The sequence below is a fragment of the Callospermophilus lateralis genome, chromosome 5 (assembly GCF_048772815.1).
Source record: "Callospermophilus lateralis isolate mCalLat2 chromosome 5, mCalLat2.hap1, whole genome shotgun sequence".
NCBI classification, from domain to species: Eukaryota; Metazoa; Chordata; class Mammalia; order Rodentia; family Sciuridae; genus Callospermophilus; species Callospermophilus lateralis.
Window position 1 is genome coordinate 165,015,706 of NC_135309.1, and position 19,905 is coordinate 165,035,610.

General features: G+C 58.4%; 1 protein-coding gene across 2 annotated transcripts in view; it reads left to right on the forward strand.

The window, feature by feature from the left end:
• The window catches only part of Tppp (tubulin polymerization promoting protein), a 49,977-nt gene that overhangs the window by 19,244 nt on the left and 10,828 nt on the right, over window positions 1–19,905 (forward strand). For both annotated transcript variants that reach the window (XM_077109501.1, XM_077109502.1), the window contains exon 2: window positions 16,569–16,886. In XM_077109501.1, the coding sequence (XP_076965616.1) occupies window positions 16,569–16,886 (318 nt within the window). The remainder of the gene's footprint in view (window positions 1–16,568; window positions 16,887–19,905) is intronic.

Genomic DNA, 19,905 nt, shown 5'->3' on the forward strand with positions numbered 1-19,905 from the left:
CTCTAGATCCAGGGACCTGGTCATACTCACTGACATCTGTCCTCCTCACCTCTCCTGCTCTAGATCCTGGGACCTGGTCATACTCACTGTCACCTGCCCTCCTCACCACTCCTGCTCTAGATCCAGGCACCTGGTCATACTCACTGACACCTGCCCTCCTCACTTCTCCTGCTCTAGATCCAGGCACCTGGTCATACTCACTGTCACCTGCCCTCCTCACCTCTCCTGCTCTAGATCCAGGCACCTGGTCATACTCACTGTCACCTGCCCTCCTCACCACTGCTGCTCTAGATCCAGGCACCTGGTCATACTCACTGACATCTGTCCTCCTCACCACTCCTGCTCTAGATCCTGGGACCTGGTCATACTCACTGACACCTGATCACCTCACCTCTCCTGCTCTAGATCCAGGCACCTGGTCATACTCACTGTCACCTGCCCTCCTCACCTCTCCTGCTCTAGATCCAGGCACCTGGTCATACTCACTGTCACCTGCCCTCCTCACCACTCCTGCTCTAGATCCAGGGTCCTGGTCATACTCACTGTCACCTGTCCTCCTCACCTCTCCTGCTCCAGATCCAGGGACCTGGTCATACTCACTGTCACCTGCCCTCCTCACCTCTCCTGCTCTAGATCCAGGCACCTGGTCATACTCACTGTCACCTGCCCTCCTCACTTCTCCTGCTCTAGATCCAGGCACCTGGTCATACTCACTGACACCTGACCACCTCACCTCTCCTGCTCTAGATTCAGGCACCTGGTCATACTCACTGTCACCTGTCCTCCTCACCTCTCCTGCTCTAGATCCAGGGACCTGGTCATACTCACTGACACCTGTCCTCCTCACCACTCCTGCTCTAGATCCAGGCACCTGGTCATACTCACTGACACCTGTCCTCCTCACCACTCCTGCTCTAGATCCAGGCACCTGGTCATACTCACTGTCACCTGCCCTCCTCACCTCTCCTGCTCTAGATCCAGGCACCTGGTCATACTCACTGACACCTGACCACCTCACCTCTCCTGCTCTAGATCCAGGCACCTGGTCATACTCACTGTCACCTGTCCTCCTCACCTCTCCTGCTCTAGATCCAGGCACCTGGTCATACTCACTGTCACCTGCCCTCCTCACCTCTCCTGCTCTAGATCCAGGCACCTGGTCATACTCACTGACACCTGTCCTCCTCACCACTCCTGCTCTAGATCCAGGCACCTGGTCATACTCACTGTCACCTGCCCTCCTCACCACTCCTGCTCTAGATCCAGGGACCTGGTCATACTCACTGTCACCTGCCCTCCTCACCTCTCCTGCTCTAGATCCAGGGACCTGGTCATACTCACTGTCACCTGCCCTCCTCACCACTCCTGCTCTAGATCCAGGAACCTGGTCATACTCACTGTCACCTGCCCTCCTCACCACTCCTGCTCTAGATCCAGTGACCTGGTCATGCTCACTGTCACCTGCCCTCCTCACCTCTCCTGCTCTAGATCCAAGGACCTGGTCATACTCACTGTCACCTGCCCTCCTCACCTCTCCTGCTCTAGATCCAGGCACCTGGTCATACTCACTGTCACCTGCCCTCCTCACCTCTCCTGCTCTAGATCCAGGGACCTGGTCATACTCACTGTCACCTGCCCTCCTCACCTCTCCTGCTCTAGATCCAGGGACCTGGTCATACTCACTGTCACCTGCCCTCCTCACCACTCCTGCTCTAGATACAGGGACCTAGTCATACTCACTGTCACCTGCCCTCCTCACCACTCCTGCTCTAGATCCAGGGACCTGGTCATACTCACTGTCACCTGCCCTACTCACCACTCCTGCTCTAGATAAAGGGACCTGGTCATACTCACTGTCACCTGCACTCCTCACCACTCCTGCTCTAGATCCAGGCACCTGGTCATACTCACTGACACCTGCCCTCCTCACTTCTCCTGCGCTAGATCCAGGGACCTAGTCATACTCACTGCCACCTGCCCTCCTCACCACTGCTGCTCTATATCCAGGCACCTGGTCATACTCACTGTTTCCTGCCCTCCTCACCTCTCCTGCTCTAGATCCAGGGACCTGGTCATACTCACTGTCACCTGCCCTCCTCACCTCTCCTGCTCTAGATCCAGGCACCTGGTCATACTCACTGTCACCTGCCCTCCTCACCACTCCTGCTCTAGATCCAGGCACCTGGTCATACTCACTGACATCTGTCCTCCTCACCTCTCCTGCTCTAGATCCAGGGACCTGGTCATACTCACTGACACCTGTCCTCCTCACCACTCCTGCTCTAGATCCAGGCACCTGGTCATACTCACTGACACCTGTCCTCCTCACCACTCCTGCTCTAGATCCAGGCACCTGGTCATACTCACTGTCACCTGCCCTTCTCACCTCTCCTGCTCTAGATCCAGGCACCTGGTCATACTCACTGACACCTGCCCTCCTCACCACTGCTGCTCTAGATCCAGGCACCTGGTCATACTCACTGTTTCCTGCCCTTCTCACCTCTCCTGCTCTAGATCCAGGGACCTGGTCATACTCACTGTCACCTGTCCTCCTCACCACTCCTGCTCTAGATCCAGGGACCTGGTCATACTCACTGTCACCTGCCCTACTCACCTCTCCTGCTCTAGATCCAGGGACCTGGTCATACTCACTGACACCTGCCCTCCTCACCACTCCTGCTCTAGATCCAGGGACCTGGTCATACCCACTGACACTTTCCCTCCTCACCTCTCCTGCTCTAGATCCAGGCACCTGGTCATACTCACTGTTTCCTGCCCTTCTCACCTCTCCTGCTCTAGATCCAGGGACCTGGTCATACTCACTGTCACCTGCCCTCCTCACCACTCCTGCTCTAGATCCAGGGACCTGGTCATACTCACTGTTTCCTGCCCTCCTCACCTCTCCTGCTCTAGATCCAGGGACCTGGTCATACTCACTGTCACCTGCCCTCCTCACCACTCCTGCTCTAGATCCAGGCACCTGGTCATACTCACTGACACCTGTCCTCCTCACCACTCCTGCTCTAGATCCAGGCACCTGGTCATACTCACTGACACCTGCCCTCCTCACCTCTCCTGCTCTAGATCCAGGGACCTGGTCATACTCACTGTCACCTGCCCTTCTCACATCTCCTGCTCTAGATCCAGGCACCTGGTCATACTCACTGAAACCTGCCCTCCTCACCACTGCTGCTCTAGATCCAGGCACCTGGTCATACTCACTGACACCTGCCCTCCTCACCTCTCCTGCTCTAGATCCAGGGACCTGGTCATACTCACTGTCACCTGCCCTTCTCACCTCTCCTGCTCTAGATCCAGGCACCTGGTCATACTCACTGACACCTGCCCTCCTCACCTCTCCTGCTCTAGATCCAGGGACCTGGTCATACTCACTGTCACCTGCCCTTCTCACCTCTCCTGCTCTAGATCCAGGCACCTGGTCATACTCACTGACACCTGCCCTCCTCACCTCTCCTGCTCTAGATCCAGGCACCTGGTCATACTCACTGTCACCTGCCCTTCTCACCTCTCCTGCTCTAGATCCAGGCACCTGGTCATACTCACTGACACCTGCCCTCCTCACCACTCCTGCTCTAGATCCACGCACCTGGTCATACTCACTGACACCTGTCCTCCTCACCACTCCTGCTCTAGATCCAGGCACCTGGTCATACTCACTGACACCTGCCATCCTCACCACTCCTGCTCTAGATCCAGGCACCTGGTCATACTCACTGACACCTGCCCTCCTCACCTCTCCTGCTCTAGATCCAGGGACCTGGTCATACTCACTGACACCTGCCCTCCTCACCACTCCTGCTCTAGATCCAGGCACCTGGTCATACTCACTGACACCTGCCCTCCTCACCTCTCCTGCTCTAGATCCAGGGACCTGGTCATACTCACTGACACCTGCCCTCCTCACCACTCCTGCTCTAGATCCAGGCACCTGGTCATACTCACTGTCACCTGCACTTCTCACCTCTCCTGCTCTAGATCCAGGCACCTGGTCATACTCACTGACACCTGCCCTCCTCACCACTGCTGCTCTAGATCCAGGCACCTGATCATACTCACTGTTTCCTGCCCTTCTCACCTCTCCTGCTCTAGATCCAGGGACCTGGTCATACTCACTGTCACCTGTCCTCCTCACCTCTCCTGCTCTAGATCCAGGCACCTGGTCATACTCACTGTCACCTGCCCTCCTCACCTCTCCTGCTCTAGATCCAGGGACCTGGTCATACTCACTGTCACCTGTCCTCTTCACCACTCCTGCTCTAGATCCAGGCACCTGGTCATACTCACTGACACCAGTCCTCCTCACCACTCCTGCTCTAGATCCAGGCACCTGGTCATACTCACTGACACCTGCCCTCCTCACCTCTCCTGCTCTAGATCCAGGTACCTGGTCATACTCACTGTCACCTGCACTCCTCACCTCTCCTGCTCTAGATCCAGGTACCTGGTCATACTCACTGTCACCTGCCCTCCTCACCTCTCCTGCTCTAGATCCAGGCACCTGGTCATACTCACTGACACCTGCCCTCCTCACCTCTCCTGCTCTAGATCCAGGCACCTGGTCATACTCACTGTCACCTGCCCTCCTCACCTCTCCTGCTCTAGATCCAGGCACCTGGTCATACTCACTGTCACCTGCCCTTCTCACCACTCCTGCTCTAGATCCAGGGACCTGGTCATACTCACTGTCACCTGCCCTCCTCACCTCTCCTGCTCTAGATCCAGGCACCTGGTCATACTCACTGTCACCTGCCCTTCTCACCACTCCTGCTCTAGATCCAGGCACCTGGTCATACTCACTGTCACCTGCCCTCCTCACCACTCCTGCTCTAGATCCAGGCACCTGGTCATACTCACTGTCACCTGTCCTCCTCACCTCTCCTGCTCTAGATCCAGGGACCTGGTCATACTCACTGTCACCTGTCCTCCTCACCACTCCTGCTCTAGATCCAGGCACCTGGTCATACTCACTGACACCTGTCCTCCTCACCACTCCTGCTCTAGATCCAGGCACCTGGTGATACTCACTGACACCTGCCCTCCTCACCTCTCCTGCTCTAGATCCAGGCACCTGGTCATACTCACTGACACCTGCCCTCCTCACCTCTCCTGCTCTAGATCCAGGCACCTGGTCATACTCACTGACACCTGCCCTCCTCACCTCTCCTGCTCTAGATCCAGGCACCTGGTCATACTCACTGTCACCGGCCCTCCTCACCTCTCCTGCTCTAGATCCAGGGACCTGGTCATACTCACTGACACCTGACCACCTCACCACTCCTGCTCTAGATCCAGGCACCTGGTCATACTCACTGTCACCTGCCCTCCTCACCTCTCCTGCTCTAGATCCAGGCACCTGGTCATACTCACTGTCACCTGCCCTCCTCACCACTGCTGCTCTAGATCCAGGCACCTGGTCATACTCACTGTCACCTGCCCTCCTCACCTCTCCTGCTCTAGATCCAGGCACCTGGTCATACTCACTGTCACCTGCCGTCCTCACCACTGCTGCTCTAGATCCAGGCACCTGGTCATACTCACTGTCACTTGTCCTCCTCACCTCTCCTGCTCTAGATCCAGGGACCTGGTCATACCCACTGTCACCTGCCCTCCTCACCTCTCCTGCTCTAGATCCAGGGACCTGGTCATACTCACTGTCACCTGCCCTTCTCACCTCTCCTGCTCTAGATCCAGGCACCTGGTCATACTCACTGTCACCTGCCCTCCTCACCTCTCCTGCTCTAGATCCAGGGACCTGGTCATACTCACTGTCACCTGCCCTCCTCACCTCTCCTGCTCTAGATCCAGGGACCTGGTCATACTCACTGACACCTGTCCTCCTCACCTCTCCTGCTCTAGATCCAGGGTCCTGGTCATACTCACTGTCACCTGCCCTCCTCACCTCTCCTGCTCTAGATCCAGGGACCTGGTCATACTCACTGACACCTGTCCTCCTCACCACTCCTGCTCTAGATCCAGGGACCTGGTCATACTCACTGTCACCTGTCCTCCTCACCTCTCCTGCTCTAGATCCAGGCACCTGGTCATACTCACTGTCACCTGCCCTCCTCACCTCTCCTGCTCTAGATCCAGGCACCTGGTCATACTCACTGACACCTGTCCTCCTCACCTCTCCTGCTCTAGATCCAGGGACCTGGTCATACTCACTGTCACCTGTCCTCCTCACCTCTCCTGCTCTAGATCCAGGGACCTGGTCATACTCACTGACACATGCCCTCCTCACCACTGCTGCTCTAGATCCAGGCACCTGGTCATACTCACTGTCACCTGTCCTCCTCACCTCTCCTGCTCTAGATCCAGGGTCCTGGTCATACTCACTGTCACCTGCCCTCCTCACCTCTCCTGCTCTAGATCCAGGGACCTGGTCATACTCACTGACACCTGTCCTCCTCACCACTCCTGCTCTAGATCCAGGGACCTGGTCATACTCACTGTCACCTGTCCTCCTCACCTCTCCTGCTCTAGATCCAGGCACCTGGTCATACTCACTGTCACCTGCCCTCCTCACCTCTCCTGCTCTAGATCCAGGCACCTGGTCATACTCACTGACACCTGTCCTCCTCACCTCTCCTGCTCTAGATCCAGGGACCTGGTCATACTCACTGTCACCTGTCCTCCTCACCTCTCCTGCTCTAGATCCAGGGACCTGGTCATACTCACTGACACATGCCCTCCTCACCACTGCTGCTCTAGATCCAGGCACCTGGTCATACTCACTGACACCTGTCCTCCTCACCTCTCCTGCTCTAGATCCAGGGACCTGGTCATACTCACTGTCACATGCCCTCCTCACCACTGCTGCTCTAGATCCAGGCACCTGGTCATACTCACTGACACCTGTCCTCCTCACCACTCCTGCTCTAGATCCAGGGACCTGGTCATACTCACTGTCACCTGTCCTCCTCACCACTCCTGCTCTAGATCCAGGGACCTGGTCATACTCACTGTCACCTGCCCTCCTCACCTCTCCTGCTCTAGATCCAGGCACCTGGTCATACTCACTGTCACCTGTCCTCCTCACCACTCCTGCTCTAGATCCAGGGACCTGGTCATACTCACTGACACCTGTCCTCCTCACCTCTCCTGCTCTAGATCCAGGCACCTGGTCATACTCACTGTCACCTGTCCTCCTCACCTCTCCTGCTCTAGATCCAGGGACCTGGTCATACTCACTGTCACCTGTCCTCCTCACCTCTCCTGCTCTAGATCCAGGGACCTGGTCATACTCACTGTCACCTGCCCTCCTCACCACTCCTGCTCTAGATCCAGGGACCTGGTCATACTCACTGTCACCTGTCCTCCTCACCACTCCTCCTGTAGATCCAGGGACCTGGTCATACTCACTGACACCTGTCCTCCTCACCACTCCTGCTCTAGATCCAGGGACCTGGTCATACTCACGGACACCTGCCCTCCTCACCACTGCTGCTCTAGATCCAGGGACCTGGTCATACTCACTGCCACCTGCCCTCCTCACCACTGCTGCTCTAGATCCAGGCACCTGGTCATACTCACTGTTTCCTGCCCTTCTCACCACTGCTGCTCTAGATCCAGGCACCTGGTCATACTCACTGACACCTGCCCTCCTCACCTCTCCTGCTCTAGATCCAGGCACCTGGTCATACTCAGTGACACCTGCCCTCCTCACCACTCCTGCTCTAGATCCAGGGACCTGGTCATACTCACTGACACCTGCCCTCCTCACCACTCCTGCTCTAGATCCAGGGACCTGGTCATACACACTGTCACCTGTCCTCCTCACCACTGCTGCTCTAGATCCAGGCACCTGGTCATACTCACTGTCACCTGTCCTCCTCACCTCTCCTGCTCTAGATCCAGGGACCTGGTCATACTCACTGACACCTGCCCTCCTCACCACTCCTGCTCTAGATCCAGGCACCTGGTCATACTCACTGACACCTGCCCTCCTCACCACTCCTGCTCTAGATCCAGGGACCTGGTCATACACACTGTCACCTGTCCTCCTCACCACTGCTGCTCTAGATCCTGGGTAGTCATACCCACTGTCACCTTCCCTCCTCACCACTCCTGCTCTAGATCCAGGGACCTGGTCATACTCACTGTCACATGCCCTCCTCACCTCTCCTGCTCTAGATCCAGGGACCTGGTCATACTCACTGTCACCTGCCCTCCTCACCACTGCTGCTCTAGATCCTGGGTAGTCATACCCACTGTCACCTTCCCTCCTCACCACTCCTGCTCTAGATCCAGGGACCTGGTCATACTCACTGACACCTGCCCTCCTCACCACTCCTGCTCTAGATCCAGGCACCTGGTCATACTCACTGACACCTGCCCTCCTCACCACTCCTGCTCTAGATCCAGGGACCTGGTCATACTCACTGTCACCTGCCCTCCTCACTTCTCCTGCTCTAGATCCAGGCACCTGGTCATACTCACTGACACCTGTCCTCCTCACCTCTCCTGCTCTAGATCCAGGGACCTGGTCATACTCACTGTCACCTGACCTCCTCACCACTCCTGCTCTAGATCCAGGTACCTGGTCATACTCACTGACACCTGTCCTCCTCACCACTCCTGCTCTAGATCCAGGCACCTGGTCATACTCACTGTCACCTGCCCTCCTCACCTCTCCTGCTCTAGATCCAGGGACCTGGTCATACTCACTGACACCTGCCCTTATCACCACTCCTGCTCTAGATCCAGGCACCTGGTCATACTCACTGTCACCTGCCCTCCTCACCTCTCCTGCTCTAGATCCAGGGACCTGGTCATACTCACTGTCACCTGCCCTCCTCACCTCTCCTGCTCTAGATCCAGGGACCTGGTCATACTCACTGTCACCTGTCCTCCTCACCTCTCCTGCTCTAGATCCAGGCACCTGGTCATACTCACTGTCACCTGCCCTCCTCACCTCTCCTGCTCTAGATCCAGGGACCTGGTCATACTCACTGACACCTGTCCTCCTCACCACTCCTGCTCTAGATCCAGGGACCTGGTCATACTCACTGTCACCTGCACTCCTCACCTCTCCTGCTCTAGATCCAGGCACCTGGTCATACTCACTGTCACCTGCCCTCCTCACCTCTCCTGCTCTAGATCCAGGGACCTGGTCATACTCACTGACACCTGTCCTCCTCACCACTCCTGCTCTAGATCCAGGCACCTGGTCATACTCACTGTCACCTGCCCTCCTCACCTCTCCTGCTCTAGATCCAGGGACCTGGTCATACTCACTGTCACCTGTCCTCCTCACCTCTCCTTCTCTAGATCCAGGCACCTGGTCATACTCACTGTCACCTGCCCTCCTCACCTCTCCTGCTCTAGATCCAGGGACCTGGTCATACTCACTGACACCTGTCCTCCTCACCACTCCTGCTCTAGATCCAGGCACCTGGTCATACTCACTGTCACCTGCCCTCCTCACCTCTCCTGCTCTAGATCCAGGGACCTGGTCATACTCACTGTCACCTGTCCTCCTCACCTCTCCTGCTCTAGATCCAGGCACCTGGTCATACTCACTGACACCTGTCCTCCTCACCTCTCCTGCTCTAGATCCAGGCACCTGGTCATACTCACTGTCACCTGTCCTCCTCACCTCTCCTGCTCTAGATCCAGGCACCTGGTCATACTCACTGTCACCTGTCCTCCTCACCTCTCCTGCTCTAGATCCAGGCACCTGGTCATACTCACTGACACCTGACCACCTCACCACTGCTGCTTAGATTCAGGCACCTGGTCATACTCACTGACACCTGCCCTCCTCACCACTCCTGCTCTAGATCCAGGGACCTGGTCATACTCACTGACACCTGCCCTCCTCACCACTCCTGCTCTAGATCCAGGGACCTGGTCATACTCACTGACACCTGCACCCTCACCACTCCTGCTCTAGATCCAGGCACCTGGTCATACTCACTGTCACCTGCCCTCCTCACCTCTCCTGCTCTAGATCCAGGGACCTGGTCATACTCACTGTCACCTGTCCTCCTCACCTCTCCTGCTCTAGATCCAGGCACCTGGTCATACTCACTGTCACCTGCCCTCCTCACCTCTCCTGCTCTAGATCCAGGGACCTGGTCATACTCACTGTCACCTGTCCTCCTCACCTCTCCTGCTCTAGATCCAGGCACCTGGTCATACTCACTGTCACCTGCCCTCCTCACCTCTCCTGCTCTAGATCCAGGGACCTGGTCATACTCACTGTCACCTGTCCTCCTCACCTCTCCTGCTCTAGATCCAGGCACCTGGTCATACTCACTGTCACCTGCCCTCCTCACCTCTCCTGCTCTAGATCCAGGGACCTGGTCATACTCACTGACACCTGTCCTCCTCACCACTCCTGCTCTAGATCTAGGGACCTGGTCATACTCACTGTCACCTGCACTCCTCACCTCTCCTGCTCTAGATCCAGGGACCTGGTCATACTCACTGTCACCTGTCCTCCTCACCTCTCCTGCTCTAGATCCAGGCACCTGGTCATACTCACTGTCACCTGCCCTCCTCACCTCTCCTGCTCTAGATCCAGGGACCTGGTCATACTCACTGTCACCTGTCCTCCTCACCACTCCTGCTCTAGATCCAGGGACCTGGTCATACTCACTGACACCTGCCCTCCTCACCTCTCCTGCTCTAGATCCAGGGACCTGGTCATACTCACTGTCACCTGCCCTCCTCACCTCTCCTGCTCTAGATCCAGGGACCTGGTCATACTCACTGACACCTGTCCTCCTCACCACTCCTGCTCTAGATCCAGGCACCTGGTCATACTCACTGACACCTGCCCTCCTCACCTCTCCTGCTCTAGATCCAGGGACCTGGTCATACACACTGTCACCTGTCCTCCTCACCTCTCCTGCTCTAGATCCAGGCACCTGGTCATACTCACTGTCACCTGCACTCCTCACCTCTCCTGCTCTAGATCCACCACCTGGTCATACTCACTGTCACCTGTCCTCCTCACCACTCCTGCTCTAGATCCAGGCACCTGGTCATACTCACTGACACCTGCCCTCCTCACCTCTCCTGCTCTAGATCCAGGGACCTGGTCATACACACTGTCACCTGTCCTCCTCACCTCTCCTGCTCTAGATCCAGGCACCTGGTCATACTCACTGTCACCTGCACTCCTCACCTCTCCTGCTCTAGATCCACCACCTGGTCATACTCACTGTCACCTGTCCTCCTCACCACTCCTGCTCTAGATCCAGGCACCTGGTCATACTCACTGACACCTGCCCTCCTCACCTCTCCTGCTCTAGATCCAGGGACCTGGTCATACACACTGTCACCTGTCCTCCTCACCTCTCCTGCTCTAGATCCAGGCACCTGGTCATACTCACTGTCACCTGCCCTCCTCACCACTGCTGCTCTAGATCCAGGCACCTGGTCATACTCACTGTCACCTGTCCTCCTCACCTCTCCTGCTCTAGATCCAGGGACCTGGTCATACACACTGTCACCTGTCCTCCTCACCACTCCTGCTCTAGATCCAGGCACCTGGTCATACTCACTGACACCTGACCACCTCACCACTGCTGCTTAGATTCAGGCACCTGGTCATACTCACTGACACCTGTCCTCCTCACCTCTCCTGCTCTAGATCCAGGGACCTGGTCATACACACTGTCACCTGTCCTCCTCACCACTCCTGCTCTAGATCCAGGCACCTGGTCATACTCACTGACACCTGACCACCTCACCACTGCTGCTTAGATTCAGGCACCTGGTCATACTCACTGACACCTGTCCTCCTCACCTCTCCTGCTCTAGATCCAGGGACCTGGTCATACTCACTGACACCTGTCCTCCTCACCACTCCTGCTCTAGATCCAGGGACCTGGTCATACTCACTGTCACCTGCACTCCTCACCTCTCCTGCTCTAGATCCAGGCACCTGGTCATACTCACTGTCACCTGCCCTCCTCACCTCTCCTTCTCTAGATCCAGGGACCTGGTCATACTCACTGTCACCTGCACTCCTCACCTCTCCTGCTCTAGATCCAGGGACCTGGTCATACTCACTGTCACCTGTCCTCCTCACCTCTCCTGCTCTAGATCCAGGCACCTGGTCATACTCACTGTCACCTGCCCTCCTCACCTCTCCTGCTCTAGATCCAGGCACCTGGTCATACTCACTGTCACCTGCCCTCCTCACCTCTCCTGCTCTAGATCCACCACCTGGTCATACTCACTGTCACCTGTCCTCCTCACCTCTCCTGCTCTAGATCCAGGGACCTGGTCATACTCACTGACACCTGTCCTCCTCACCACTCCTGCTCTAGATCCAGGCACCTGGTCATACTCACTGACACCTGCCCTCCTCACCTCTCCTGCTCTAGATCCAGGCACCTGGTCATACACACTGTCACCTGCACTCCTCACCTCTCCTGCTCTAGATCCAGGCACCTGGTCATACTCACTGTCACCTGCCCTCCTCACCTCTCCTGCTCTAGATCCAGGCACCTGGTCATACTCACTGTCACCTGTCCTCCTCACCACTCCTGCTCTAGATCCAGGCACCTGGTCATACTCACTGACACCTGACCACCTCACCACTGCTGCTTAGATTCAGGCACCTGGTCATGGTCACTGACACCTGTCCTCCTCACCACTCCTGCTCTAGATCCAGGCACCTGGTCATACTCACTGACACCTGACCACCTCACCACTGCTGCTTAGATTCAGGCACCTGGTCATGGTCACTGACACCTGTCCTCTTGACATACCTGCTCTATATCCACTGAGCTCTCATACACTTCCATGGCCTCTCTCTTTGACAGGGGTCTGCACTGAGGACAGCTAGTTACTCTCCCCCAGTTTTGGGTTTCGCCTGCCCCTTTTTTTGGTTTTGCTTCAGGATGATTTTTTTAAATAGTTTTGCTTCAGTGTTTTACTTTTGATAAAGGGGCCTGGATGAAGCATTCTGGGCTTGTTTGGGAGCATGGATAGCCCTTGGAGGTTGGCATGGGGTCTGTTGGGGTGGGGGGTGAAATAAAGCCTTCCTGGGTGCAGGAGGTCCCTGGGCCTGCAGGAAGAGCGGGCAGCCTAGCAGCTGCCCCTGGGTCTCCTCCCCCTGTGAGGTTGTAATTCCATCTGTCATCTGGCCTCCCCTGCCCTCCTCTGCAGATGGAAATCTGGTAACATAGTCTGGCCCCACACCCATAGATGCATTACCAGCTCCCATCCCCCTGATTCCCAAGAGACGCCAGTGCAGAAGTTGGATGTGATATGCCTCCACGCCGCCCTGGCCTGGGCCATCAATTCGTGTTGCTCACCTGCTCTTCTCTGGTCCTGAGGGCATGGTTTGGGGGCTGGCACAGAAAGAGGCATTTGGGAATAGTTTCAGTCGGAGAAGGGCAGGGAACACATGCTGGGGAAAGTTCGTGTACGTCCCTTCTGCCTGGAGTTGCAGACCGGTAGGAGAGGGGTACAGGGTGCACACCTAGGGGAACAGAACATACTTGGAGTACAAGACACACATCTGGGTGCAGGACATACCCCTGAGGTTCAGGACACACAACTGGGTGCAGGACACACACCTGAGGTTCAGGACACACACCTGGGTGCAGGACACACACCTGAGGTTACGGACACACACCTGAGGTTCAGGACACACACCTGGGTGCAGGACACACACCTGTGGTTCAGGACACACACCTGGGTGCAGGACACACACTGGGTACAGGACACACACCTGAGTTTCAGGACACACACCTGGGTGCAGGACACACACCTGGGTTCAGGACACACACCTGAGTTTCAGGACACACACCTGGGTGCAGGATACACACTGGGTACAGGACACACACCTGAGTTTCAGGACACACACCTGAGGTGCTGGACACACACCTGAGGTTACGGACACATACCTGGGTACAGGACACACACCTGGGTGCAGGACACACACCTGAGGTGCTGGACACACACCTGGGTGCAGGACACACACCTGAGTTTCAGGACACACACCTGGGTGCAGGACACACACCTGAGGTGCTGGACACACACCTGGGTGCAGGACACACACCTGAGTTTCAGGACACACATCTGGGTACAGGACACACACCTGGGTGCAGGACACACACCTGAGGTTCTGGACACACACCTGGGTGGAGGACACACAACTGAGGTGCAGGATACACACCTGGGTGCAGGACACACACCTGAGGTTCTGGACACACACCTGGGTACAGAACACACATCTGGGTACAGGACACACACCTGAGTTTCAGGACATACACCTGGGTACAGGACACACACCTGGGTGCAGGACACACACCTGAGTTTCAGGACACGCACCTGGGTGCAGGACACACACCTGAGGTGCAGGACATGCACCTGGATGCAGGACGCACACCAGGAAAGGCAGGGAGGATGCCACCTGGGTCCAGCAGCATAGGGGGCCATTGGGCAGGGGTGCAGGGGAAGGCTGTGGCCTCAGGCTCGGGCTGGAGAGGGCACCTCTGCATGCCAGAACGGAGAGACTTGGGGGTCTTCACACAGCCACACTTAGGGTCTCTATTCTTGTTTAAACAGCAAAACAATGTTTTATCAGGGTTCTGTGTGTTCTGGGTAATACGACCAGATGCCCACCTGGCAGAGCCCGGTCACGGTCACGGGCTGGCCGTCTGCACGCTGCCTGCTCCTGTCCCAAGCCTTCTGAGAACCTCAGGTGGGACGGTCCACCTTGCAGGCACTACTCTGACGTCAGCCACTCTGTCAGGCCCAGGCTCCCAGGGCTGAGGTTCAAGAGGCAGCTTTCCACACCCCAATGGCTCCTGTCCTCTATCAACCCTGGACTTTGCCAACCCCTGCCCAGGGCCCTGCAGCCTGTGCCGACACCCTGTCCCTCATGGAAGCCAGGCTCCCGTGACCACTCCTCCTCCGTGTAGCATGGCCAGATTCCCACCCAGCTGTCTGCACCACCCGTGGCTCTCCATCTCTATCCTGCGTGCAGCCTGGGTGGGAGTCCTCAGTGGGAAGTCTTTTGTAGAGTGGGCAAGGCCAGGTGCCCAGGGCTGCCCACAAGAGCCTGGCCCACATCCCTGTGTCCCGCTCTCTTTCCTGTTTGGAACCCATCCTCAGCTGCCATCTGCTCGCCATCTTGTGGTTCTACTGCAGGAGGAACCTGGATGGAGAGTGGCCAGAGCCTGTCTGGTGGGTCCAGCCCTGGACTGTCCTGGTGCAGTGCTGTCCACAGGGGCCTGCATCTGCTGCGCTTCCTCTTCCATCCAGGTGAAACCCAGCGCCCACCCTCTGACGGGCTTTAACTTACTGCCTGATGCTTTCACCTCACACCTGTCTGTCCCAGTGGGAGGAGCCATGTGAGGAGCCAGTTTGTCCTCCTCATGTGGGACAGACTTGAAGGCTGGGTGGTTGAGGCTCAGATGACCACCTCAAATGCATGGTCACTGGCCGTAGGGCGAAACCTGGAGGAATGTGGGGACCCCTGGGCTTCAGACTTCAGGTCAAGTTCTAGCAAAGCTTCCAAATGACCATGTCTCCTCATCTACCCCTGCTCCGGCCCCCGGAAGTCCTCCATTTTGGAATGACCTGGTGCCTCCAGGGAGCATCTCCACCCAGCATGGCCATATTGTTCTCAGGAGGAGCAGGCTGGGGGACCCGCCCTTGCCAGTCTGCAGCCGGGCCACTGAGCCTCACCTGGGTTGCTCTGTGTTGGGGATTGGTGCACCTTGAGCTGGTAGGAGCTGCACCCTGCCACATCTCAGGGCCAAGAGATATGGCCAAGCCTTGGCCACGCTGGCTCAGGGTGCTCCTGCCTGGAAGGTTCTGAGGTGAGCTTGGTGCTGACCCCTAGACACTGCGTGCTGGTGTGGAGGGGCACACTCTGGAGGGCTCAGTGTCCCGTTCTCGGTGCCTGTCAGCCTGTGGCACTGATCCTCAGGGCTGGAACTGACCAGGTGCCACCCAGGGGACCAACAGTCTCCACAGTGGGGCTCCACCCGGCCCTACACCCCCAAGCCCTGCTGGGAGGTGGCACCGCTCTGTGGATGTCATTGCCTGCTTTGGAGATCAGCATCCACAAGGTTCAGGGCAGCCGCTCTCCACCAACCCCCGCACATGAGTCCCCCGCCCCAGGCCTGGGGGGCAACTATAGCTCTGGGCACCTAGGCAGGCCTTTTTGAATGTCCACAGGGGCCCCTCCCCTGGCAAAGCCCCCTCCGGCCTGGTCAGAAGGTTTGACCTTGAGCGTGGGATGCAGTAGCATGACTGGCCTGGGCCACCCTGAGCATAGTGTCCTCTCATGGTCCCCGCAGTCCCTGCAGCAGCACAGCAATGTGGCCCAGGGAGACGGCAGGGCACCGAGGCTGGGGTGCTGGGATGGAAACTGAGTGGGGCCTCATGGCCCACAGGTGGCGTGCACGGGTCCTGGAGCCAGGCTGCCATCTTCCTGGGCAGTGGGCGCTGGAGGGTCCTGGCCCCAGGAGGCTGGCCCCTCCAGCTGTTGCCACACGTGCTGGAGTCTCCGTCCTGTGGCCGGGCACCTGTGAGAGGCAGAGTGACCTTCTTTTTTCCTTCCTCCCCAGCAACATGGCTGATAGCAAGGCCAAGCCTGCCAAAGCAGCCAACAGGACACCCCCCAAGTCCCCAGGGGACCCTGCCAGGGACAAGGCGACCAAGAGGCTGTCACTGGAATCAGAGGGCGCCAGCGAGGGGGCAGCCGCTGCCCCGGAGCTCAGTGCGCTGGAGGAGGCCTTCCGGCGGTTCGCGGTCCATGGGGACACCCGGGCCACTGGGAAGGAGATGCACGGCAAGAACTGGTCCAAGCTGTGCAAGGACTGTCACGTGATTGACGGGAAGAACGTGACCGTCACAGATGTGGACATCGTCTTCAGTAAGATCAAGTAAGTGCACCGGACCGAGAGGGAGCCCAGCTGCCCAGCCTCCAGAGCGCGCCTCCTGACCCCCACCCGGGGCCCCACCCCTCCGGCTGTGGGGGCTTGGGTGTGGCCTCTGGGGCATCTGGCCCTGGAGCGGGGTGAACTCTGCTCCGGGTCACAAACAGCTGCTGCACATTGAGTGAGGACAGCTCAGATGGGGCTCAGGCCAGCCAGCCCTGTCCTCAGGGGTGAGCAGCCCACAGCCGGAAGCCGAGGTGCTCCCTTCTGTGACTTGTCAGGGAAGTTGACCTGGTGGTCAGAGAGCAGCGGCGGCTGTGCAGACAGCGCATGCGCACCGTGCTGCACGCTCCGTGTGCTCCGTGAGCTCCCTGCGCTCCCTGCGCATGGTGCTGCGTGCTCCGTGTGCTCCACGTGCGTACGCATGTGTGGGCGTGTGCGTCTGGTGCGCACCCTTTTAGGACGCTGGGAAGTGTGTCGAGGCGCCTTGCCCCTTCCCCTTTCCTTGGGCATCTCTGAGGCCCTGGACGACGGCTGGCTGCCGCCTCCCCACTGCCACCCCCGGGGAGAGCGGCATGCCCTGGCCACCCTCCTGCCCTGCACAGGTCCAGCCTGGACCAGCGCGTCTGCTTCAGGTAGTCTGTGTCCAGCCGAGGGTCCTCCTCCCACCTCCCACTTTGCTGCCTTCCCTCCTGCCGGCCTTGGTGACTGTGGCAGGGTTGTCAGTCAGACGCCGGGGTCCTGCTGGGTGGCCCTTGGGTCTCCAGGGTGCTGCTTGCTGGGACTGCCCTCCAGCTCTGGGTGGATGCCGAGGGCTTCACACGCCCAGTGCTCAGTGGCTATGCTGCTGTTTCCTGCCTCCGCTCGGAGGAGCAGTGGGCAGGGCAGGGTGCGTGTGGTCCAGCTGGTGGCTCCGGGGGCTTCCCCAACCAGGAGGCCTGGCTGGGTGGGTCCTTGGCTCATGCCCCTGTGAGAAAAGATGGAGCTGGTCACATTTGCCACCACTGCTCTGGGCCCAGGGACACGGGGACTCTGCTCCAGCACCAGGCTAGGGTTGGAGGGGAAGAGGCCAACTGGGGATCGTATGGCCCAAGGCCAAGGCCCCCAGAAAGGGGCTCCATGGCAATTAGTTCCGGCAGCCCCAGTGCCAACCTGGCCTTTCTCTGTGTTCCTGGGGTCCTGGGGTCTCTGTAGAGGAGGGGCACCTCTGAGCCAGCGTGAATCTGGATGAGCTTCCTGGGTCTACAGCCCATTGTGGTGGTCTGGGGGCAGGGTCAGTCATGCCAGAGGGGCCATGAAACCCACTCAAATGGGTCTCCAAACCCTTACAGTGGACTGGCCTCCTAGTCTCCCCCAGCTCCAGGGGCTGCACAGGACAATCTGACCCAGAATGAGAAGCTGGTAAAGCTCCAGCCTCCTGGTGGAGACCATATGGACAGGGCAGCCCACCTGGGGAGCAGGTCTCTCTGATGGGAATCGAGGCTTGGGTTCCTGCCCACCCTCCTCCATGGCAGCTCAGGCTTGTTTCCTCCTGGGGTCTGGTGGTCTGGGGCCAGGATGTGAGGAGGCTGTGGCAGCTCCTGGGCCTGTGGTCATTCTGCCCTGCCATCCACCAAGGAGCCTCTGGGTCTAGCCCCACCTTCCCAGACCCTGACTTCTACTCTGGCCACAGTCCCACTCACTGCCTCCAGGCCTAGGCCTACCCTCTGACGGCACCAGCCCCAGTTGCACCCAGCCCTGCTTGGGAAAGGCCTCACTGGGACCTCCTGTGCATCCTGGACAGCAGCCCCTGTGCTTCTCCCAACTCTTTTTTTTTTTTGTGGGGGGGAGGTACCAGAGATTGAATTCAGGGGCACTTGACCACTGAGGCACATCCCAGCCCTATTTTGCATTTTATTTAGAGACAGGGTCTCACTCAGTTGCTTAGTACCTCACTTTTGCTGAGGCTGGCTTTGATCTCGCGATCCTCCTGCCTCAGCCTCCTGAGCCGCTGGGATTATAGGCGTGCCCCACTGTGCCCGGCTTCTCCCAACTCTTGCTTCTGCACGGGTCCTGTGCACCAGATGGCTGTGGCAGCACTGGCTGGGGCCTCACTGCTGTCCACTGCTACCTCCAGAGGGGGTGGCAGTGAGAACCTGGGAGGTATGACCACAGGTGGGGGCTGATTCTTCCGTGGGACAAGCCAGGGTCTTGGGGACGGCTCGGAAGGACCCAGAGGCATGCTTGTCCTGGTGCAGCCAGTTCATCCCCCAGGCCCCCAGCTGCCCACAGCTGCAGCTCCTTTGAGGCCGATCTGGGTGCTCGGTGCTGGCTGCCCCCTGGCTCCCTCGCATCTCAGCAAGGCTAGGGGACAGGCTCCCCACGAGCCTCAGCTGGGAGACTCCCCTGGGCTCTTGGGCTCCTGTGTTTCCTGGGGCTTGTCATGGGCTTGGGTCTGTCTGTTCCCTGGAGGCAACCTGTGGCCTCCTTGTAGCAACTGGACTTGCCAGTTGGGTTTGAGTGGACGGTCCCAGGCAGGGATAGGCAGGTCCTGGTCACCAAGTCTGCTCTGGCAGGTGGGCTAGCTGTGGGCAAGGGCACTGACCTGGCCTGTGCCCAGATGATCTGGGGCTAGGGCCTCTGGCACAGGCACGGCCCTCATCCTGTGCCCAGTGCTCTTGCGTGGCCAAGTGGCTGTGCCGTGATGCCAGCCCAGGGAGGGGACTGGGTCAGCTGTGAAGCAGGGCAGCTGCCTCCTGTGGGGCTTGCTGTGGCTGGAGAGCCCAGCCAGGCCAGGCAGGGCTGGCTCCTGAGCACGGCGAGGCCCTGGCCCCAGTGCTGCTCCGCTGGCAGCTGTTTTTTGAAGCCCCCCCTCCGCTCCCCCGGGCCCTGCAGCCTGCTCCGGCCTGGACTGTGGGTGTGCGAGGACCCCTCGGGGGAGGCAGGCGGCCCCTGGTGCTCCACTCAGTGTGCCCTCCGGGCTCTCTGGTGTCTTCAGTGAGCCCAGCGTGTCCAGGGCAGTCGGGAGCAGACCCAGGAGCAAGGA